The sequence below is a fragment of the Quercus lobata genome, unplaced genomic scaffold (assembly GCF_001633185.2).
Source record: "Quercus lobata isolate SW786 unplaced genomic scaffold, ValleyOak3.0 Primary Assembly Scq3eQI_2016, whole genome shotgun sequence".
NCBI classification, from domain to species: Eukaryota; Viridiplantae; Streptophyta; class Magnoliopsida; order Fagales; family Fagaceae; genus Quercus; species Quercus lobata.
In genome coordinates, this window is record NW_022154718.1 from 128,632 (window position 1) to 147,214 (window position 18,583).

Genomic DNA, 18,583 nt, shown 5'->3' on the forward strand with positions numbered 1-18,583 from the left:
TCTCTCAATGTTAGTTATGGCTTTTGTTCTGATATTATGTCATTAATTATCTGCTATTTGCTTTGATTTCCAGACTTGCTCAACAAGGACTGAAGATCACCATCACCATGTACTGCTAGGTGGAAATGGTACAGCTTCTTCATCCTCTGAATCACTTCAACTATTGTTCTTGATCACTAGCAAAATTTTGATGAGTTTTTATCCAGTCACCTTTTTTTTTTTCTTCATTAATTGTTTATTTTGAATTCTTGGAAATATGAAGAAATGGAACCTCATTCTCATTTTATTTGCTTTTAAATTGTCTCTGATTGATGAAATTGGAAATACATGAACTTTTGTTCCTTGTGCTGCTCTTGTTTATTTCATGAATAATGATAAGGTGCAGACAACTATTTGTTTCTTGGGTTTCAAATAAGTGTTAACTCTTTAAGTGTTCATGGAGATTTGTTGATAATTTTAGCTCCAATGGAATATATAATTTCAATGTGTAAATGATTTTTTATTCTTTTTTTCTCTCTCCCTCGTCTGTTTTCTTCTCACTGGTCCTCTGAACTTTCTCTTTTCTCATTTTTTTTCTCTCCACATCAACCCTCTCAGCTCTCTGTTTCTCTCATCTCATAAGCTTCCTCTTCCATGGCCGAACCCACAGATCAGCGGGGTTATGCATCATGAGTGTCGATCAGAGCTGGGTTGAAGGCGTCGATCAAAGCTGGGTTGAAGGCGTCGATCAGAGCTGGGTTGAATGGGTATCTGGTTTAGACGCACCTGGGCTTTGACGCAGCTTCCACGGCCGGACAGTAGGAGGCGTCGATCTTGTTGGACAGTCATCTCCAATGGTTTTTCTTTGTTTCTAGTGGGTTTTGGGATTTTGATAGATGGGTTTTTAGATCTTTGGATTTGGGTAGGTTGATGATGGTGATTGGATCTTTGGATTTTTGTTGTGTGGCTTGATGAGGTGATTGGGTAGGGTGATGATGGATCTTTGGATTTGGGTTTTTGGAGGCTGGTTGATGGTGGCTCGGTTGAATGGGTATGTGAATTTCATTGATGGTAGCTTGGTTGAATGGGATGGTGGCTGGGTTGTTGTGTGGCTTGATGATGGTGGCTGGTGGCTAGATGATGGTGGTTGTGTGAATTGTGTTGGGTCTACGAGAGAGAGAGAGAGAGATGGGAGTGAGAAAAAATTGAATATTTTATTTGAATAAATGTGTATAATAAATAATTTGACATGGATGTTTTGTAAAAATAAATTGTTAAAATAAAAAATAAAGTAAAAAAAAAAAAGTTTTAAACATGTAAAATGGAAAAAAAATTTCACGGACTAATATAAATACTCTCACTATCATAGAGCAGATTCCAATTGAGCTGGCTCTGCTTTTTAGATTATAGAATGGATTCTATTATGAACTGGTGATGTACAGTGTGAATTCAATTCAGCTGGCCTTGCTTTTGAGATATCAAAACGTGGGCCCTCAACTTCATTATTGCCTGCACATAGAACAGCTACACTAATTGCTAAATGCATTTTCTTGTTAGAAGGTATGCGTATTTATGTAAAAGCTACTGTAGGAATCATCTTACAAAAATAATCACATGCGCATACAACAGGTTTGTAGCTGCCAGTACATATATTGATGAGCTTCAATGTCATTCATAGAAGAAGATCAGAACAGAGACTAAGACTACTGGCAGATTGTCTTTGTTCAAACAAAATGAAGAGTCGGAGTTCATTGATATTTTTGCTACTGTATGAGCAGCAGAGTTGCGAATTCTCCTAACCCAAACATAACTACATTCAAGAAAAGACTAGAGTTTGTGTTTGATTTGCTTATGCCCAAGGAAATAACAGATCAAGAGGAGGAGAAATTCATTAAACGGAGGACAATGCAATACAATAGTTATTCCTCTATTTCATAATCTTAGCGCATTTTACATTAACAATTACGGATTATAAAATGAACCCTAATGACAAGTTCTTTACAACATTACAACACTGCTGTCTTAAGTTTTAACCAATCAAGTCTTGGTTGTTGCAAAAATTACCAGTATATTTTGTAGGTCCCATCATAGCTCCATCTTTTTTATATTAATAATTCGTTAGTTATAATAACAAGAGAGAGTGATTTGAGTCCCAATTCTCTTTAAAAAAGAGATCATGCCATGCCATTGCGGCACAAGACTTTTGATTGTCTCACCATAGCTGATAGCCAACTTACTCTCTATGGCTGGCCGAGTGGTTCTCATTCATGCCTCCTCCTCAACCATCCCAAACTATGTGATGTAATATGCTCCTCTTCCTAGTAAAATTCTTAAGGGTATTGACAGGGTCAATAGGAATTTCCTTTGGGGTTCGACCGATCATGCTAAGAAGATGCATTGGGTTAATTGGGCTGAAGTGACTAAACCAAAGGAGGCAGGAGGTTTGGGTTTACAATCTGCTAAAGGTAGAAACACGGCTCTCCTAGCCAAGCTCAATTGGAGGTTTCACATAGAGAGGAATGCACCCTGGGCTAAGGTTCTCAAGTTTAAATACTACACTAGACAAAGAATTAATTCTAGGAATGAAGCAAAACTCCCTATGTCTCCGGTTTGGAAAGGGATGAAAAGGGGCGAGGAAGTCTTCAAAAAAGGGGTTAAATGGATTCCAGGCCATGAAAGCTGTCTAAATTTCTAGTTTGATTGTTGGTCTAACTTTGGTCCAATTAGGCCTCATATCCAAGGCCCGCTCCCGCAAGACTCTGTTAACTTGCAAGTCAAATATGTGCTCTTCCTAGTCGGATGGGACTGGTCTAATATCCCTTTTGAGCTGCCTCCCGAAGTAAAAGCTAATATTCAAGCTGTCCCCATTCCTATTGTGACAAGGTGCAATGATAAAATGGCATGGAAGTTCTCCCCTAGAGGGGATTTTGATATGAGGAGTGCCTATCGCCTTGCCATTAACTCCTCAGGCAATGAGTCTTTCTCTAGTTCTTGGATATGGAAGCTTCCATCCTTGCCTAGAATTCAAATGTTTATTTGGAAGTGCATGCAACAGAGCATAGGTGTGAAGGAATGCTTAGCAAACAGAGGTATCCCTTTAGAAACCACCTGCCCTTTGTGTCACTTAGAAGCTGAATCTATCTTACATGCCTTTCGGGATTGCAGCTTGGTTAAACCCATATGGTACCAAATGGGAACACACTGCTTGTACTCCAATTTTTTCTCCTAGGACATCAAGGAATGGTTAACCACTAATTGTAGGCTCAAATCTTCCCAGAATGGCGTGGGCATCCCTTGGTATGTGCTCTTTGCTTTTACTCTCTGGTTGGTTTGGAAATAGCGGAACCATATTGTCTTTACTAACAGGGGAGTAAACCCGAACTTATGCAAATCTATTGCCTTACATGGCTCGGAATTTTTCTTGTGTGCTTCTCAACTGAGGCGGCACAATCAGATGATTATTAAACAAATCAGATGGGAGAAGCTAGAACAGGGGTGGTGGAAACTCAACACTGATGGGTCTTGGATTGCAGCTTTGGGATCGACAGCAGGGGGTGGTTTGATTAAAGATAGTTGGGGCAAATGGGTGACTGGCTTTACAAGAAAACTAGGGAATGCTAACAGCTTCACTGCTGAAATTTGGGCTCTCTGTGATGGCTTGATGTTGTGCGTTCAAAGAAAGCTTCCAGCTGTTATTGTCGAGATGGATGCAAAGGCTTTGGTTGATGCGTTGAACAATCCTTACCGAAACTCAGTGATCTCTCCTATTTTTGACGACTGCAAACATCTGATTCTGCAAATCCCTCAAGTTTGTATTAAACATGTCTATCATGAGGCGAATAAATGCGCCGATTGGTTAGCAAATTCTGGCCATTCTCAATCTTTAGATTTTATTGTTCACTCTATTCCTCCCGTGAGCTTAATCACCTCTGTTGAGGCTGATTGTCATGGTACTTGGTGTAACAGGCTTTGTCCTGAGCTTTCCTTTCCTTGTTAGTTGAATATTACTTCCAGTTTATCAAAAAAAAATAGCCCCAAATATCTCTCACATTTATTTTCATTGGTGGTTTGCATTGCATATATGATTGAAACTTGACTTGGGTCGTGTTTTTGCTAAAGAATTTTGGAACGAACCTCTATTAAGATAAATTGGTCTATACTTCATAAAAGATAAATTTGGAGGGTCATGTATATTATATGGGAAGGTGTAAGGCACTCATGCATGCTCGAAATTTTATCGAACTCTATTAAGTGAGTAAGATCAATTTAATAATAAAATAATTATTTTACAGGCAAATCATTTAGAATTTATTCATAACTAATAAAAAAGTAATATTTTTATTTTGTTTATTCCCTTGTTGGAAAAATGAAAAAGAAAAAGAAATGGTGAAATAATAATAAGGGCGATAAATAAAGTTAAAGAGTCATTATTTATTTTTTTTTAAGGAAAAATCTTGGCCTACAAACTTTTTTGATAATCAATAACTACATCTTCACTCAATATATTTTTGTCGAATGTGAATTTTGACAAATCTATCATTGCTTGTTCAGCGATTTGTAGAGAGAAAAAGAAGAAGAGTGGTGGTTGAAGCATAGACGGGGAGACCACACTTGGCCTATGCCCCAACACTCTATTAAGGAGTAGAGAATAGAATGGAAACTAATATATGCATTTGCCTACTTTCATAGACCTTATGCAACTGTGGGTTCGTGTGCATTAGTTGAAAGCCCACACAACCCACTAGGCCCAGCCTAAAATTCACCAGATTAAGGCCCAGTAGAATTACCCATAAGAAGAAGGACAGTCCATTGACCTGGAACCAAATACTCACTTTGGTAACCCGATCCATCATCTCTCTCTTTTCTGTAGGGTTTTAGTTTTACACAGATTTTTTTTTTTTTTTGAAGGCAGTTTTACACAGATTTTCAAAAACCCTTTACAGCTCTCTACTTTAACTCGCTTCCTATGTCGCATTTGGTTTCTGGGAAAATTAAATTTTCCTGGAAATGTTATGGAGATTTTATAGGTGGAGTTTGCTACTCTCAAAGCCCCAAATCGCCTCTACATCACTTCAGTTCTGCCACTACGTTGTCTCTCCTCGGCAACGGTATGTCTACCTAACCCAACTACCCAGAGTAAAAAATTCCGGGAAAATCAACATTTTCCCGAGAAAAACAATCCCTTTATCACTCTCACTCATCAGATTGTACATTCCACCTTACTGAACTGCACTTCTGATTTGATTGCATTGAGCTTCTTTTTATGGTGTGCTAAGCAACCCAACTACTTTCATAACACGACTGCGTTTGACCACATGGTTGCTGTGGTTAACCGCCCTATGCAGCGGTATGAAACTGTTGGAGGGGTTGTTAGGGGATTAGAGAGTATTGGGTCTGTTACAAAGGCACAAACTTTTTTGCTTTTGTTGAGGATTTATTGGCGTGGGGGAATGTATGACATGGTTTTTAAGGCTTTTGAGCAAATGGGTTGCTTTGGTTTTCAGCCTAACACTTTTGCGCGTAACGTAATTATGGATGTGTTGTTCAAGATTGGGCGTGTCGATGTAGCCATGAAGGTTTTGAAGGAGACTCAGTTGCCTAATTTTTTGACATGTAATATTGCATTGTGTAATTTGTGTAAGTTGAATGATTTGGCTCGCGTTCGGGAGGTTTTTACAATGATGTTGGGAATGGGGTATTATCCGAATGTTGAGACATTTGAGATGGTATTGAATTGTTTTTGCAAGTTGAGTAAGCTAGTGGAGGCATATCAAGTGCTGGGTCGAATGGTTACTTTGGGCATTCCAATATCTGTGAATGTTTGGAGTATACTCATTGATGGGTTTTGCCGGTTGCATAGAATTGATATTGCATGTAGTTTGTTGGAGAAGATGGGTAAGACTGGTTGTTCTCCTAATGTTGTAACATATACTACTTTAATTAAGGGACTTATGGAGTCAAGAATGGTTGATGATGCATTCCATGTTTTAAATATCATGAAACCCAAAGGGTATGCCCCTGACTTGGTTCTTTGTAATGTATTAATAGATTGTTTCTCCAAGATTGGAAGGTATGATGATGCACTTGATGTTTTTGTAAATTTTGGAAATAAAAAATTGGCACCTGATTCCTATACATTCTGTTCTTTGTTATCTAATATTTGTTTGTCTAAGAGGTTTTCTCTCTTACCCAAGTTAGTCCATGGACTTGTCATAGAAGCAGACTTAGTAGTTGGTAATGCGCTTCTAAGTTATTTTTGTAAAGCAGGGCTTCCAAATCTTGCTGTTGAGTTATATAATGATATGCTTGATAGAGGTTTTACACCAGATAAATATAGTTTTGTTGGATTACTAAGTGGACTATGTGGAGCCAGAAGAATTGATGAAGCAATCAATGTTTACCATGGGATCATTGTGAATTATCCTGGTCAGGATGCTTACATCCATACTGTAATTACAGATGGACTTATAAAGGCTGGTAAACTTTATAAAGCCATTAGAGTATTTAGGAAAGCAGTTGTAGAGAAGTATGCTGTATCATACACAGTTGCTATCCATGGACTTCTTAAGAGTAGTAGAACTGGATAGGCTTGAACCATGTATAACCAGATGAAGGAGGGCCGTATAACTCCGAATGCACGTACATATGATGTAATACTCTATATTTTTTGTAGAGAAAGAGATCTTAAAATGGTGATACAGTTGCTACAAGAGATGATTGATGCAAGGGCAGAACTGAGCTACAATAATTACTTTAGGCTATGTAATTTTCTTTGTAGATCACACAATTCTAATTCAGCTATTAATCTCTTAATTGAGATGAGAGATCTTGGGTTGATACCAGCTAAGGCAATCTGTATGCCTTTGTCTGAAGAACATGTACCAGGTCTGAAAGTAGACGGTGAGCTTATTTCTGTCAAAAGGTTATATGGAAAATAATCCATTTGTGGCCACATCTGGCTCTGAGGACCTTTCTGACATGGCTGCTTCAGTGGGTTGAGATTGAACTGATGGTACAGGTACTTTTCCCTATAATTCAGATATTCATCTGTATTTTTGTAAGGTATCCTGAAGGTAATATTTTTATCTATTGAGGAGAGCAGGCTATGCCACTAAGCTACAGATCTCTTGACAGGCATCTTGAAGGTAATATTGTTATCTATGATCTCCATCTGACTACTTGCTTATATTTAATTTTTATTTGGTCTTCTGGATTTTTTCTTGTGTTGTTATGTTGTCAATTCAGGATTTTTGATGGCTTATATTTTTAAACCTTGGTCACATTGCTTGTTCAACTCAGTTAATACCAAACTATAAAAGCTTAAACTGCATCAGTTGAGATGTAAATTGTATAAAACATATCTACTGTATTTGTTCTCTCTGAATGGAAGGCTGTTTCTCAATCCTAAGACCTCTAATTTAGCACTATGATTTTGGTTATCAACTTTATTTAATTACCTTTTATTTTTTTTTTTTTTTTTTTTTTTTTTTTTTTTTTTTTTTGAGGATGAGCTAACAGAGAGAACCATACATGCATTGTATACTATAGCTTACACAAAAGGTTAAATTGTTAGAGTCAACTTTATGGGATCTTCCATTGAAGGTTGATCAAAAAGTTTTCTTTTAGAATACAAATAACAGCAGCTAATTTTCAGTAACATCTTCTTCTTCTTTTTTTGCTTAGAAAATTTACGAAAATATGTGCTATAAGCTGATATGCATGAATTCTAGAATTTAAAGCATGCTCTTATAAATATTCTTCATATGGTTAGCAATTGTAGTTGTATAGATTTATTTATTTGTTGCAGATTGATGCTAATATTGAAGGATGAGATTGCAAGGATGGTTGAGCTTTTTACCGGATATAACCTTTAAACATTGGCTTGATGGAGATGGAAGAAGTATCTGAACAAAGGTACTTGTACCTATATATATTGTCTTTATTTGGAGGTGGTATAAGTACCTCAATTCCTGCAGAGCTTATGATACATTCATTCCCTTCTACTTGAATCAGGTTTTGTGTTGTAGTGCTCTAGTTATGATGTAGGAAGAGGCTCCTCAAGTTCTGCCTAGTTTGATTTAAATAATTGAAGGATGGTTCTCAGTTGAGAAAGGTCTAGATTTGCTTTACTTAAAGGGAAGGGAAACCAATAAATAAAAAATAAAAAAAAAAACGAAATGAAAAAAGAGGAGAAAATCATTTGTTTACTATCCCTTCTTTAATGTAAGAAGTGAAGCTTGCATGGCATCATGTCAGTTAATAAGTATTTTAAAGGGAAACAGTGTTGTTAATGTAGTGAATGTAGTCTGCTAATCCCTTTTGATGTTCCTGTTAATCAAGTGTCCATAATGAAAATCCTTCTGTTTCATCGTCTTGACACTGAACTTTATTGTTCAGTTATGCAGTAAAACTGTTGTTCTTTGTTTATTCAGATTAGCATCTAGTATCTGCTGAGAGCCCTTTATATTTGACAAATTTGCTCCAGCAGGGAAAAAAGTAATGACATGAGAACCATTATGGTAGCAAGTGATTACATGAGATATCATTGGTAAACAACAATTCAACATTTTAAGACAGGAATGAAAAAGGATGAGAATTGTGCAAGAGTTGGGTGCCTTCTTCTTTTTTGAATGCCTATAGTTTTTGAGTGGGGTTACACTTTTACAATAACAAATCTGATTGACCTGAGGTAGGTGCAAGCAATGTGCATTAGGAAAGTTGTAGATAAAGTCAGGATGGGAGGAAAAAATCTAATCAAAAGTTGTTCAATTGTATAGATTTCTGGAAAACTAAATTTAAAATGCATAAGCAATTTAATTTCATATCATTTACTTGTTATTAATTTTATAATATTGTATATTGTTGTGTTTTATAACATTTAATTTAACAGTTCTAATATCATTCTTCTTGGAGTTGTGGATACTTTTGGTTCATGGAATTTGGAGGATATACCTAAGATTTTCATGTGGTAATCATAGACTACCGTCACTGGTTAAACCTTTTTGCGCAACTGTTTTTTGGGCATTTGAAGGATGAGAATTGTGCAAGAGTTGGGTGCCTCCTTTTTTTTAATGCCTACAGTTTTTGAGTGGGGTTAAACTTTTACAATCACAAGTCTGATTGGCCTAAGGTAGGTGCAAGCAATGTGCATTAGGAAAGTTGTAGATAAAGACAGGATGGGAGGAAAAAATCTAATTGAAAGTTGTTCAATTGTATAGATTTCTGGAAAATTAAGTTTAAAACGCATAAGTGATTTAATTATATATCATTTACTTGTTATTAATTTTATAATATTGTATATTGTTGTGTTTTATAACATTTAATTTTACAGTTCTTATATCATTCTTCTTGGAGTTATGGATCCTTTCGGTTCATGGAATTTGGAGGATATACCTAAGATTTTCATGTGGTAATCTTAGATTACCGTCTCTGGTTAAAACATTTTGCGTGAGTCTTTTTTGAGGTTCTTCAGTCGGTTTATGGTAGATTGAACTGTTCTTATGGCAGTGTTATCCATCCGAAGAGTAGTCAAGCATTCCATCTCCCCCACATCGTCAGCCAAATTGTCAATATTAGAACAATCAGAAAGAATGAGAGTTTCAAGAGACTTCAACTTATAGACACTCCTCGGCAGACTTCTAAGCTTTTTGCAACCTTTCAAATTTAGCAAAACAAGTTTATCAAGATCTCTAATAGATTAGTGAACCTCAAACAAACTTGTACAATCTTTGAGTATAAATTTTTTAAGATTGGGGAGTCTTGAAAAGTTAGGGGTCCGGGTTAGATCATGTGAATGACTGAGATTTAGGACTTCCAACTTATTGAGCAGCTAGCAAAGAGAGAGAAAATAAGGAAAGCACAATATTAGCACATTGAAGATAAACAATTATGGCATGATAGTTAAGGTTAAACTATACCTTGGGATCTTTCCAAACTTCTCTAAGATTGCTATATCGCAAGTCAATTGCAACTATCTTTCTTGGATAAAAGTTGTTTGGCATAGACTTTAGAGGGAATCGATGCCAACGGAGCCACCGTAACTCTTTGGAAAGATATTTATAATCCCCAGTGAGTTGTGCATAATCAAGTTGGAGTAATCTCATCCTTCCCATGTTTATAAATGCTTTTGTATTGAAATTCACCTCACTTCTTGGCAATTTTAAAGCGAGTCCTTCAACTCCTTCCATTCCCTAATTAAAACAAGAACTATGTAAGCAAATTGGTTATGTGAAAGTTGAGAGATTTAAAAAAAGAAAAAAGAAAAAAAGAAACACAAACTTAGCAAAACATGCATGTACCACAGAACCTCATACCATAGCAAGAAAAATGTCCCATTTCTCTAATCCCTTAATCAACATTTGCACCAAACCAATGTATTCTTATTGGCATCTATCACACTTTCTTAATAGAATAATGTAAACCATGCCAAGAAGCTCAGAAACAATAAAATGAAGTTAGAAATGTAAACAAGTGTCTGTATTGATTAGAAATGAAGGGGATTACACTCTTGTGGCATATCATTGTTATAAGGTCATGCATTTGTTTCCCTTATTAACACATATACATAAAATTCTGTTTTACTATTAATCTTTTTCCTAGAGGAAGTTCTTACCTTACATAGTGTCAGTATGTCAATTACCTCCTCATCCAGCCATAATCTACTACGTTTACCAGGTTCCTTGGGGTCATTTTCACGAACAATTTCTCTTCCCATGTCTCGAAGCAAATCATGCATCATAAGCTTGTTTCTCTCATCAACCGTAAGAAGACACCGCTCAATGAGTACACTGATTCCAATTTCGGCAAAAAAATCACAACCATTCAATATTTGTACAACATAGCTTTTGTCCATTCCAATAAAGAAACATGATATATCAAGGAATATATCCTTATATGTATTATCGCTTAGTGCATCAAAGCTTATTTTTAGTTTTTCTTGAACTTTATCATGGGGAATTCTTTTTAATTTCTCCAATGCACAGTCCCATTCTTTCATGCTCCTGTTGAACAAAAAAGAACCCAAAACTTCAAGAGCCAGTGGCAATCCACTTGAATAAGCAACTACACTTTTTGAGATGCCCATATAACCTACAGCTGGATATTTATTTCTAAAGGCATGCCAACTAAAGAGCTCAAGAGATTCACTGTCACCCATTTGTTTAGCTCTATATATGCCATCCACTTGAAGATTCGTTAGCAACTGCTCATCTCTGGTTGTTATAATAATTCTACTTCCCAAACCAAACCAATCACGACTTCCAGCTAAGGCATTTAGTTGCTTTGGCTGGTCTACATCACCGACTATAACAAGTACCCTTTTATGACGAAGTCTTTCTGGTATCATAACGATTCCTCTATCAACACTACTTACCTCTATATTTCCTATCCTCAAGGTTTTGGAAAGAAGTTGCTTTTGTAGATAAACCAGACCATGCTGCTTGGAAGTTTCCCTAACATTTCCAAGAAAGCATCTACCTTCAAAATGAAGATAAAATTTGTTATAAATGGCTTTAGTAATGGTTGTTTTTCCCATTCCGCCCATTCCCAAAATTCCTACCATGCGAACATCATTAGCTCCAACACATAAAAGTGAATTAATGTCTTTCATGCGAGTCTTTACTCCAACTGGGTAGAGTGCTACAAATAAGTATTTGTTGTCCAGTTGTGATAAAATTTCTTGAATGATAGACCGAATAGTCTCAGCTTCATGCCTGGAATAATAGTGAGTAATTAGGATTAATAGTGATAATTAATTTATCCCAAACATAGCACAAGTGCCTATTCCTAACGTTGTTGAGTTGCAGATTTTCTTCTCAAAAACAAAAAGAGTCGTGAATTTTCTTTATCATAGTTTTTTCATCTCTAGTAATACGTGAAGGTGCACTGACTATATGGTTGCTAATCCGTACTTGAGTTGCAGAATATCTATCAAAATCTTTAATGATTTGTTTCCTCAAAAAAAAAATAAATAAACAAAAAATAAAAAATCTTTAGTGATTTACTGACAATTCCTAGGTGTGGAACATGTACGCATTGGTTTTTTGTCTCTCCTTAAAAGTTTAGAGAAATTTAGAGAGAGTTCGAGAGAGATATTTAACATTGTAAGAATTATACGATAGGGACTGGAATTTGAATTACAAAAAATTGTATTCACTAAACAGATTTTGGATAGTTTAATCTTATTATAATCTTTACAATTTGATAATCTTTATTGAATAACCAATACTTAAATAAGAATAAGACCATGACCATGCTAAAGAAAATTTGCAACTCAACAACATTAGGAATGGGCACTTATGCAAGGTCAGGGATAAATTAATTAGAAAAGAGAAAGAAAGTATCGAAAGAAATAATATAAGGTTTGTGGCTATGCATTAATCATAATATATATTTTCTCAAATTAATTAGGTTAGAGCAATAAATTTATTGATGAATTGTGTTTTTTTATCCATTAGATCTTTGGGGGGCGTTGCCCCCGGCCCCGGCCTAGAACTGTGCTATCCCTTCAATAATTAATTAATTTTACAAAATAACTAGAAACAAATTTAAAAAAAAAAAAAAACTCATTAGAAAAATGAAGATAAATCGGACAAAACAAACACTGTACGCCTCGATATGGCTTGCATCATTGCTACACCTCAGTTACAGAGAGAGACAGAGTGTGCGTGTGTATTGGTTGGGAAGAAGAAGTTTTGGAAAGTGCTAACTTGCGCATTTTGTGTGAAGTTTGGATTTCGGTCCATCAGTCTTGGGTGACTACGGGTTGGGTTCCTAGTGGGCTTTGCTCTAAACTTTTTGGGATTTCGGGCTGACCCAATAAGATATATGATAATATGTTTGTATAAAATTATAAAAATGATAATATCTCTTGAAGGTTTTTGTAAATGCAATAATTAAATCAATTTTTTTGTATCTTTTAATGAAGTATTCAATTTATATATATTTCTACATAAATCATGGAGAAAATAACCTTTTTTTTTTTTTTCTTGAGTTTGTATAAAGGACACTCTCACTTACGGTTTCTCCGAATGAGTAAAAATCTAACATTGTGAAATTGAATAAATTTATTTGTTTGAGTTAAATAGAAACGCTAATGGAAAGTACAATTTATATAAATGAATAGGAAATGTCATTTCAATAAATCTTAATGAAAGTTGGTGTAATTTACCTGCAATTGAAGATAGGATAAATTACATAATTAATTAACGTTAGTCCTTATAAATTATAATAATAAAATTATTATTATGTTTACCACCACTTATTTAAATTGACTTTTGTTTTGTTTGTTCATAAGAACACGCATTTTGATTGAATCGTTACTAAGTTAGGAAGTTCCTCTCAAAAAAAAAAAAAGAAAAGAAAAAAAAGCTAGGGAGTTGGGTTAATATTAATATTAGACATTTACCCGTCCTGGAGATGCCACCCGGACAAACTAGCAATTTGAGTGAGAGCTCCCCTCCACCTGAATACCTTGTCTTTATCCAACAAGTAACGCTTTTCATGTTCCACAAACGCTTCTTCATAACTACCACTCTGCTTGCGCACATCGGAGGGATCAACATCATAGAATAATAACATTAGACATTTACCTTGTCTCCAGATTCAACCCGGAAATATTAGCAATTTCAGTGAGAGCTCCCCTCCAGATGGATACCTTGTCTCCATTTAAAAAGTAACGCTTTCCATGTTCCCCAAACTCTTCTTCAAACTGGTTGCGCACATCGGAGGAACTAACATGATAGAATATAGGGACAACCATCTGATTTGACCTTCTACAGCACTGCAAGATCTCCACGAGCTCCTCCAAACACCCCGTGGAAGACGCGTAGTTTTTGGACAAGACGATGAGGAATATTCTGAACTCTTGTATTATTGGGAAAATCTCGGAAGAATAATCTTCTGTTCTTCGGAAATTGTCTATGAAGGTGCGAAATCCAGCCTTTGTCAAAGCGTAGTAGAGGTGATCGGTGAAGCTCATGCTAGTGTCTTCGCCTCTGAAACTCAGGAACACATCGTACCTATAGTCGTCGGAGGGTTGGTAGGAAGAAGACGAAGAAGATGAAGAGAAGGGTTTGGAAAGAGTTGTAGTGGCAGCCATGGCAATTTGGAAATTCGGGAAGAATAGCTAAAACCTAGCAGTAGTGGTAGTAGTGTAGCACAGAGCCAAGGAGACTTTATGGGGTCATCAGTCAAGTCAAGTCAACTACCAAGAGCTTAAAATTTACACCCACTTTTACACTCTCCAATAAATTTTAGCCACGTTAATATTCTTCACCCATGAAACTTTTTTTTTTTTTTTGGGTTAAATTCACCCATGAAACTTTGTTCTCTTATTTGATGGGTTCTACATTTATGTGTTAATCTTGTGATAAAGAAAAATACATCATAAAATAAATATTATAGATTGATATCTAATATCCGTTTTTTTTTTAATATATAAAATATTATTTTGATAACTCAACTATACGTAAGAGTTTAATTTTATTTATAAGCTATTTGATTATATCTAGTTCCCAATGTTAAACCGTTTGAATTTTTTTCCTTTCGCCTTTGCTTTTTCTTTTAGAAATAGTGATTTTTATATGAAATTACTTTACTCTCTGGCTGACTCAACCCATAGTTATTTTTTCTGAAAAATTATAATATACCCTTTTGCTGTAGAATTATATAATGACATGTTTGATAGAGGTTTTACACCAGATAAATATAGTTTTGTTGGATGACTAAATTGGCTCTGAGGACCTTTTTGATGTGGCTGCTTCAGTTGGCTGAGATTCATCTGTTGCTACAGGTTCTTTTCTCTATAATTCAGGCGATTCATCTGCATTTTTGTAAGGCATTCTGAAGTTTTTTTTTTGTTTTGTTTTTGTTTTTTTTTTCTTGATAATTCAATAGTTACAACAAGGAGGGGATGAGGATTCGAACCCTCTTTCTCCTAATAATGGAGAGCAGTATATGTCACTAAGCTACAAATCTCTTGGCAAGCATCATGAAGGTAATATTGCTATCCATGATATCTCCATTCTGCCTACTTGCTTATATTTAATTTTTATTTGGTCTTCTGGATTTTTTGTCTTGTGATATGTGTTGCCAATTTAGGATTTACTGATGGCTTATATTTTTAAACCTTGGTCACATTGCTTGTTCAACTCAGTTAATACCAAACTATAAAAGCTTTAAAAATTTGTATAAAACTTATCTACTGTATTTGTTCTCTCTAAATGGAAGGCTTTTTCTCAATCCTAAGACCTCTAATTGTACTATAAATTTGGTTATCAACTTTATTTAATTATCCTTTGTTCCTTGCAAGTTCTTTATTTATTTGAGAACAAGCTAACGGAGAGAACCATTTATACTATAGTATACACAAAAGGTTAAATCGTTAGAGTCAGCATTATGGGATCTTCCATTGAATGTTGATCAAAAAGTTTGCTTTTAAAATACAAAGAACAGAAACTAATTTTCAATAACTTCTTTTTCGCTTAATAAATTTATGAAAATATGTTCTATAAGCTGAGATGCATGAGTTTTAGAATGTAAAACATGCTCTTATTAATATTCTTCATGTAGTTGGCACTTCTAATTGTATAGATTTATTTATTTCCATTTCATTTATTTGTTGCAGATGGATGCTGCTATTGAAGGATGAGCTTGCAAGGAGGGTTGAGCTTTTTCCAGGATAAATCTTTCAAACACTGGCTTGATGGAGATGGTAGAAGTACCTCAGCAAAGGTATTTGCACCTGAAAATTTTTCAAATTATAGGAAAAAGTTAAATTTCCTCAATTCCTGTGGAGTTTATGATGCATTCATTCCCTTCTATCTGACTCAAGTTTTGTGTGTAGTGCTCTAGTTATGATGGAGGAAGAGTCTCCTCAAGTTCTGCCAAGTTTGAGCTAAATAATTGAAGGATGCTTCTCAGGTTAGAAAGGTCTGGATGTCTTTTACTTAAAAGGAAGGGAAACAAAAACAAAAAAAGAGGAGAAAACCATTTGTTTCCTATCCCCTCTTTAATGTGGGAAGTGAAGCTTGCATGGTGTCATTTCAAATAAGAAGTATTTTGAAGGGAAATAGTGTTGTTAATGTAGTGAATGTAGTCTGCTAATCCCTTTTGATGTTCCTGTTAATCAAGTATCCATCTTGAAAATCCCTCTGCTTCATTGTCTAGACACTGAACTTTACTGTTCAGTTATGCATTAGAAGTGTAAAACTGATCTTCTTTGATTCATCAGATTAGCATCTAGCATCTACCGAGAACCCTTTCTACTTGACTATTTTGCTCCACCAGGAAAGAAAATGATGCATGAGAACCCTTTTAGTAGCAAGTGATGCCATGAGATACCATTGCTAAACAACAATACAATATTTTAAGAAGGTAATGAAAGAAGGATGAGAATTGTGCAAGATTTGGGCACTTATTTTTTTCAAGCCTCTAGTTTTTGAGTGGGGTAAACTTGTACAATAACAAGTCTGATTGACCCGGGATAGGTGTAAGCAATTTGCATTAGGAAAGTTGTAGATAAAGACAGGATGGGAGAAAAAAATCTAGTATAAAGTTGTGCAAATGTATAGATATCTGGAAAACTTGAGTTTAAAACGTGTAAGTGATTTAATTTTATGTCATTTACTTGTTATTAATTCTATAATATTGTATATTGTTGTGTTTTATAACATATAATTCTTCTTGGAGGTAGTGGATGATGTAATAATCAAATGGTTCCTAGGGGCCTTTTGGTTCATGAAATTTGGAGAATATTCCTAGGAATTTCATGTGGTAATCTTAGATTACCATCTCAAGTTAAAACTTTTCGTGTGAATAATTTTTGGGCATTTGATCCATGTGAGCACCACATTAGCACATAACAAGAGAAACTAATCACCCCCTCCAGAACAGATGGTTCCCTTATTCCCAAACCTGTAGGAATCTACTGAAAAACGTAAAAATTCCGTTGTAGCCCACCACAGTCAGCTTCTTCTTCAAGTTTCTGAGCATACAGAGCTGTGCAGCATTGCTGTTGGTGTCATGTGTTGCTATTGCGTGTGCTGCCACTATTTTCTGTCTTTGCATCTGATAACGTCACTCTCTCTCTCTCTCTCTCAATGTTAGTTATGGCTTTTGTTATGATATTATGTCATTATGAATCGGCTATTTTCTTTGATTTCCAGATTTGCTCAACAAGGACTGAAGTTCACCATTACCATGTACTGCTAGGTGGAAATGGTACAGCTTCTTCTTCCTCTGAATCACTTCAACTATTTTTCTTGATCACTAGCAATATTTTGATGAGTTTTTATCCAGTCACCTTTTTATTTCACTGCATTAATTGTTTATTTTGAATTCTTGGAAATATGAAGAAATGGAACTTCATTCTCATTTCATTTGCTTTTAAATTGTCTCTGATTGATGAAATTGGAAATATGAACTTCAGTTCTTTGTGCTGCTCCTGTTTAATACACGAATAATGATAAGGCGCAGACAACTATTAGTTTCTTGCTTTGTTTGGTTTCTATTCTTGTTTATATTCTCAATTTTTTGCTCTACCCAAATTTTTTTTTTTGGGGGGTTTCAAATAAGTGTTAACTCTAAAGTGTTCTTGAAGATTTGTTGATAATTTTAGCTCCAATGGAATATATAATTCCGAGTAGAAATGTAAAATTTTTTGGTTCTTTTAGGCCTTCTGATTTGGTTGAACCTCTTCTTTATTTGAAAAATTTTCGATAGCTTTCTTAAAGTTTGTAGCTTTTAACTTTTGAGGATTCAAGCAATCAGTATTTGGCAAAATGATGGTGAGCATTAGTAAGTATGGAGCTCAATTGGTAACTTTATATAATTTCAACTTGATTTCAGTATTTGAAGACTTGAATGTGAATTGAACTTACGCAAAATGATCTATCTGAAAAGATGTTCTAATGGTGGCTACTTGTAGATTTAACGAAAAATGATAAAAACTTGAAGATTTGAATGGCTAGTTTCCATACTTGAAGAATTGAATGGCTAGCTTATAATACTTGAAGAATTGAAGCAAAGAGGTGAGTTCAATTGATGGTGACCATGTTGTTGCATTTTTTTTTCTTTTTTGACAATTGATATTGTTTGACTTTGTATGCAATAAACTTTGTTCATTCATTGAAGGGGATAAGGGAAATTGTCGTTGGGACTTAAAAATTTTAATTTATTTTTGCAAATTGTGGGTTGGCATGCTAATAAAATAAATTTGGACGATGTCCTACGGGCAAATTGAAGGTGGTCTCTACTGTGTTCAATTACAAATGTTTGGTTTGAGAATCCTGCAAGATACTAAGAGTATCTTGAGCAAGTCAACATTCCTCCAAACAGTGAGCAAACAAATCAACTAAAAGAATTTAATAGATCAAATACATATACTATGGCTTGTTAACAATGCAAAAAGTGCATAGGTCCTTGTCCAATCGCCCTTAGCTGAGGCAGTGGGAAGTATTTCAAGGATACACGGTAGACCCATTTTTAACAATAATTCACAATTCTGAAGGATCGATTTCATTCATGCATGGAAACTAAAAGGTAAAACTTGGGCAGAATTTTAGTATAAAGTTTAATGTAATACTTTATACTAAAATATGGAGAA

The 18,583-nt window shown here is 35.1% G+C and overlaps 2 protein-coding genes, 1 long non-coding RNA gene and 1 pseudogene across 3 annotated transcripts; 2 read left to right on the plus strand and 2 right to left on the minus strand.

Annotated features, from left to right (window-relative positions):
- The first annotated feature begins 668 nt into the window (after nt 1–668).
- LOC115973095 lies at nt 669–8,130 on the plus strand (annotated as a pseudogene).
- Nucleotides 8,131–9,353: 1,223 nt separating this feature from the next.
- Nucleotides 9,354–13,580, minus strand: LOC115973101 (TMV resistance protein N-like). The gene is made up of 4 exons (XM_031093335.1): nt 13,385–13,580; nt 10,592–11,690; nt 9,897–10,169; nt 9,354–9,808 (listed from the first exon to the last, which is right to left on the minus strand). Exons 1-4 carry the CDS (start codon nt 13,555–13,557, stop codon nt 9,677–9,679), a joined length of 1,677 nt encoding a protein of 558 aa, XP_030949195.1. The 5' UTR covers nt 13,558–13,580; the 3' UTR covers nt 9,354–9,676.
- A 1-nt stretch (nt 13,581) lies between these two features.
- LOC115973096 (disease resistance protein RLM3-like) lies at nt 13,582–14,077 on the minus strand. Its single transcript, XM_031093331.1, has 2 exons — nt 13,677–14,077; nt 13,582–13,633 (listed from the first exon to the last, which is right to left on the minus strand). Exons 1-2 carry the CDS (start codon nt 14,075–14,077, stop codon nt 13,582–13,584), a joined length of 453 nt encoding a protein of 150 aa, XP_030949191.1.
- A 547-nt stretch (nt 14,078–14,624) lies between these two features.
- Nucleotides 14,625–17,294, plus strand: LOC115973097. The gene is made up of 5 exons (XR_004087608.1): nt 14,625–14,770; nt 14,875–14,974; nt 15,605–15,711; nt 15,824–15,900; nt 17,145–17,294. It is a non-coding gene; the product is annotated as an uncharacterized LOC115973097 (long non-coding RNA).
- The last annotated feature ends 1,289 nt before the right edge of the window (nt 17,295–18,583 follow it).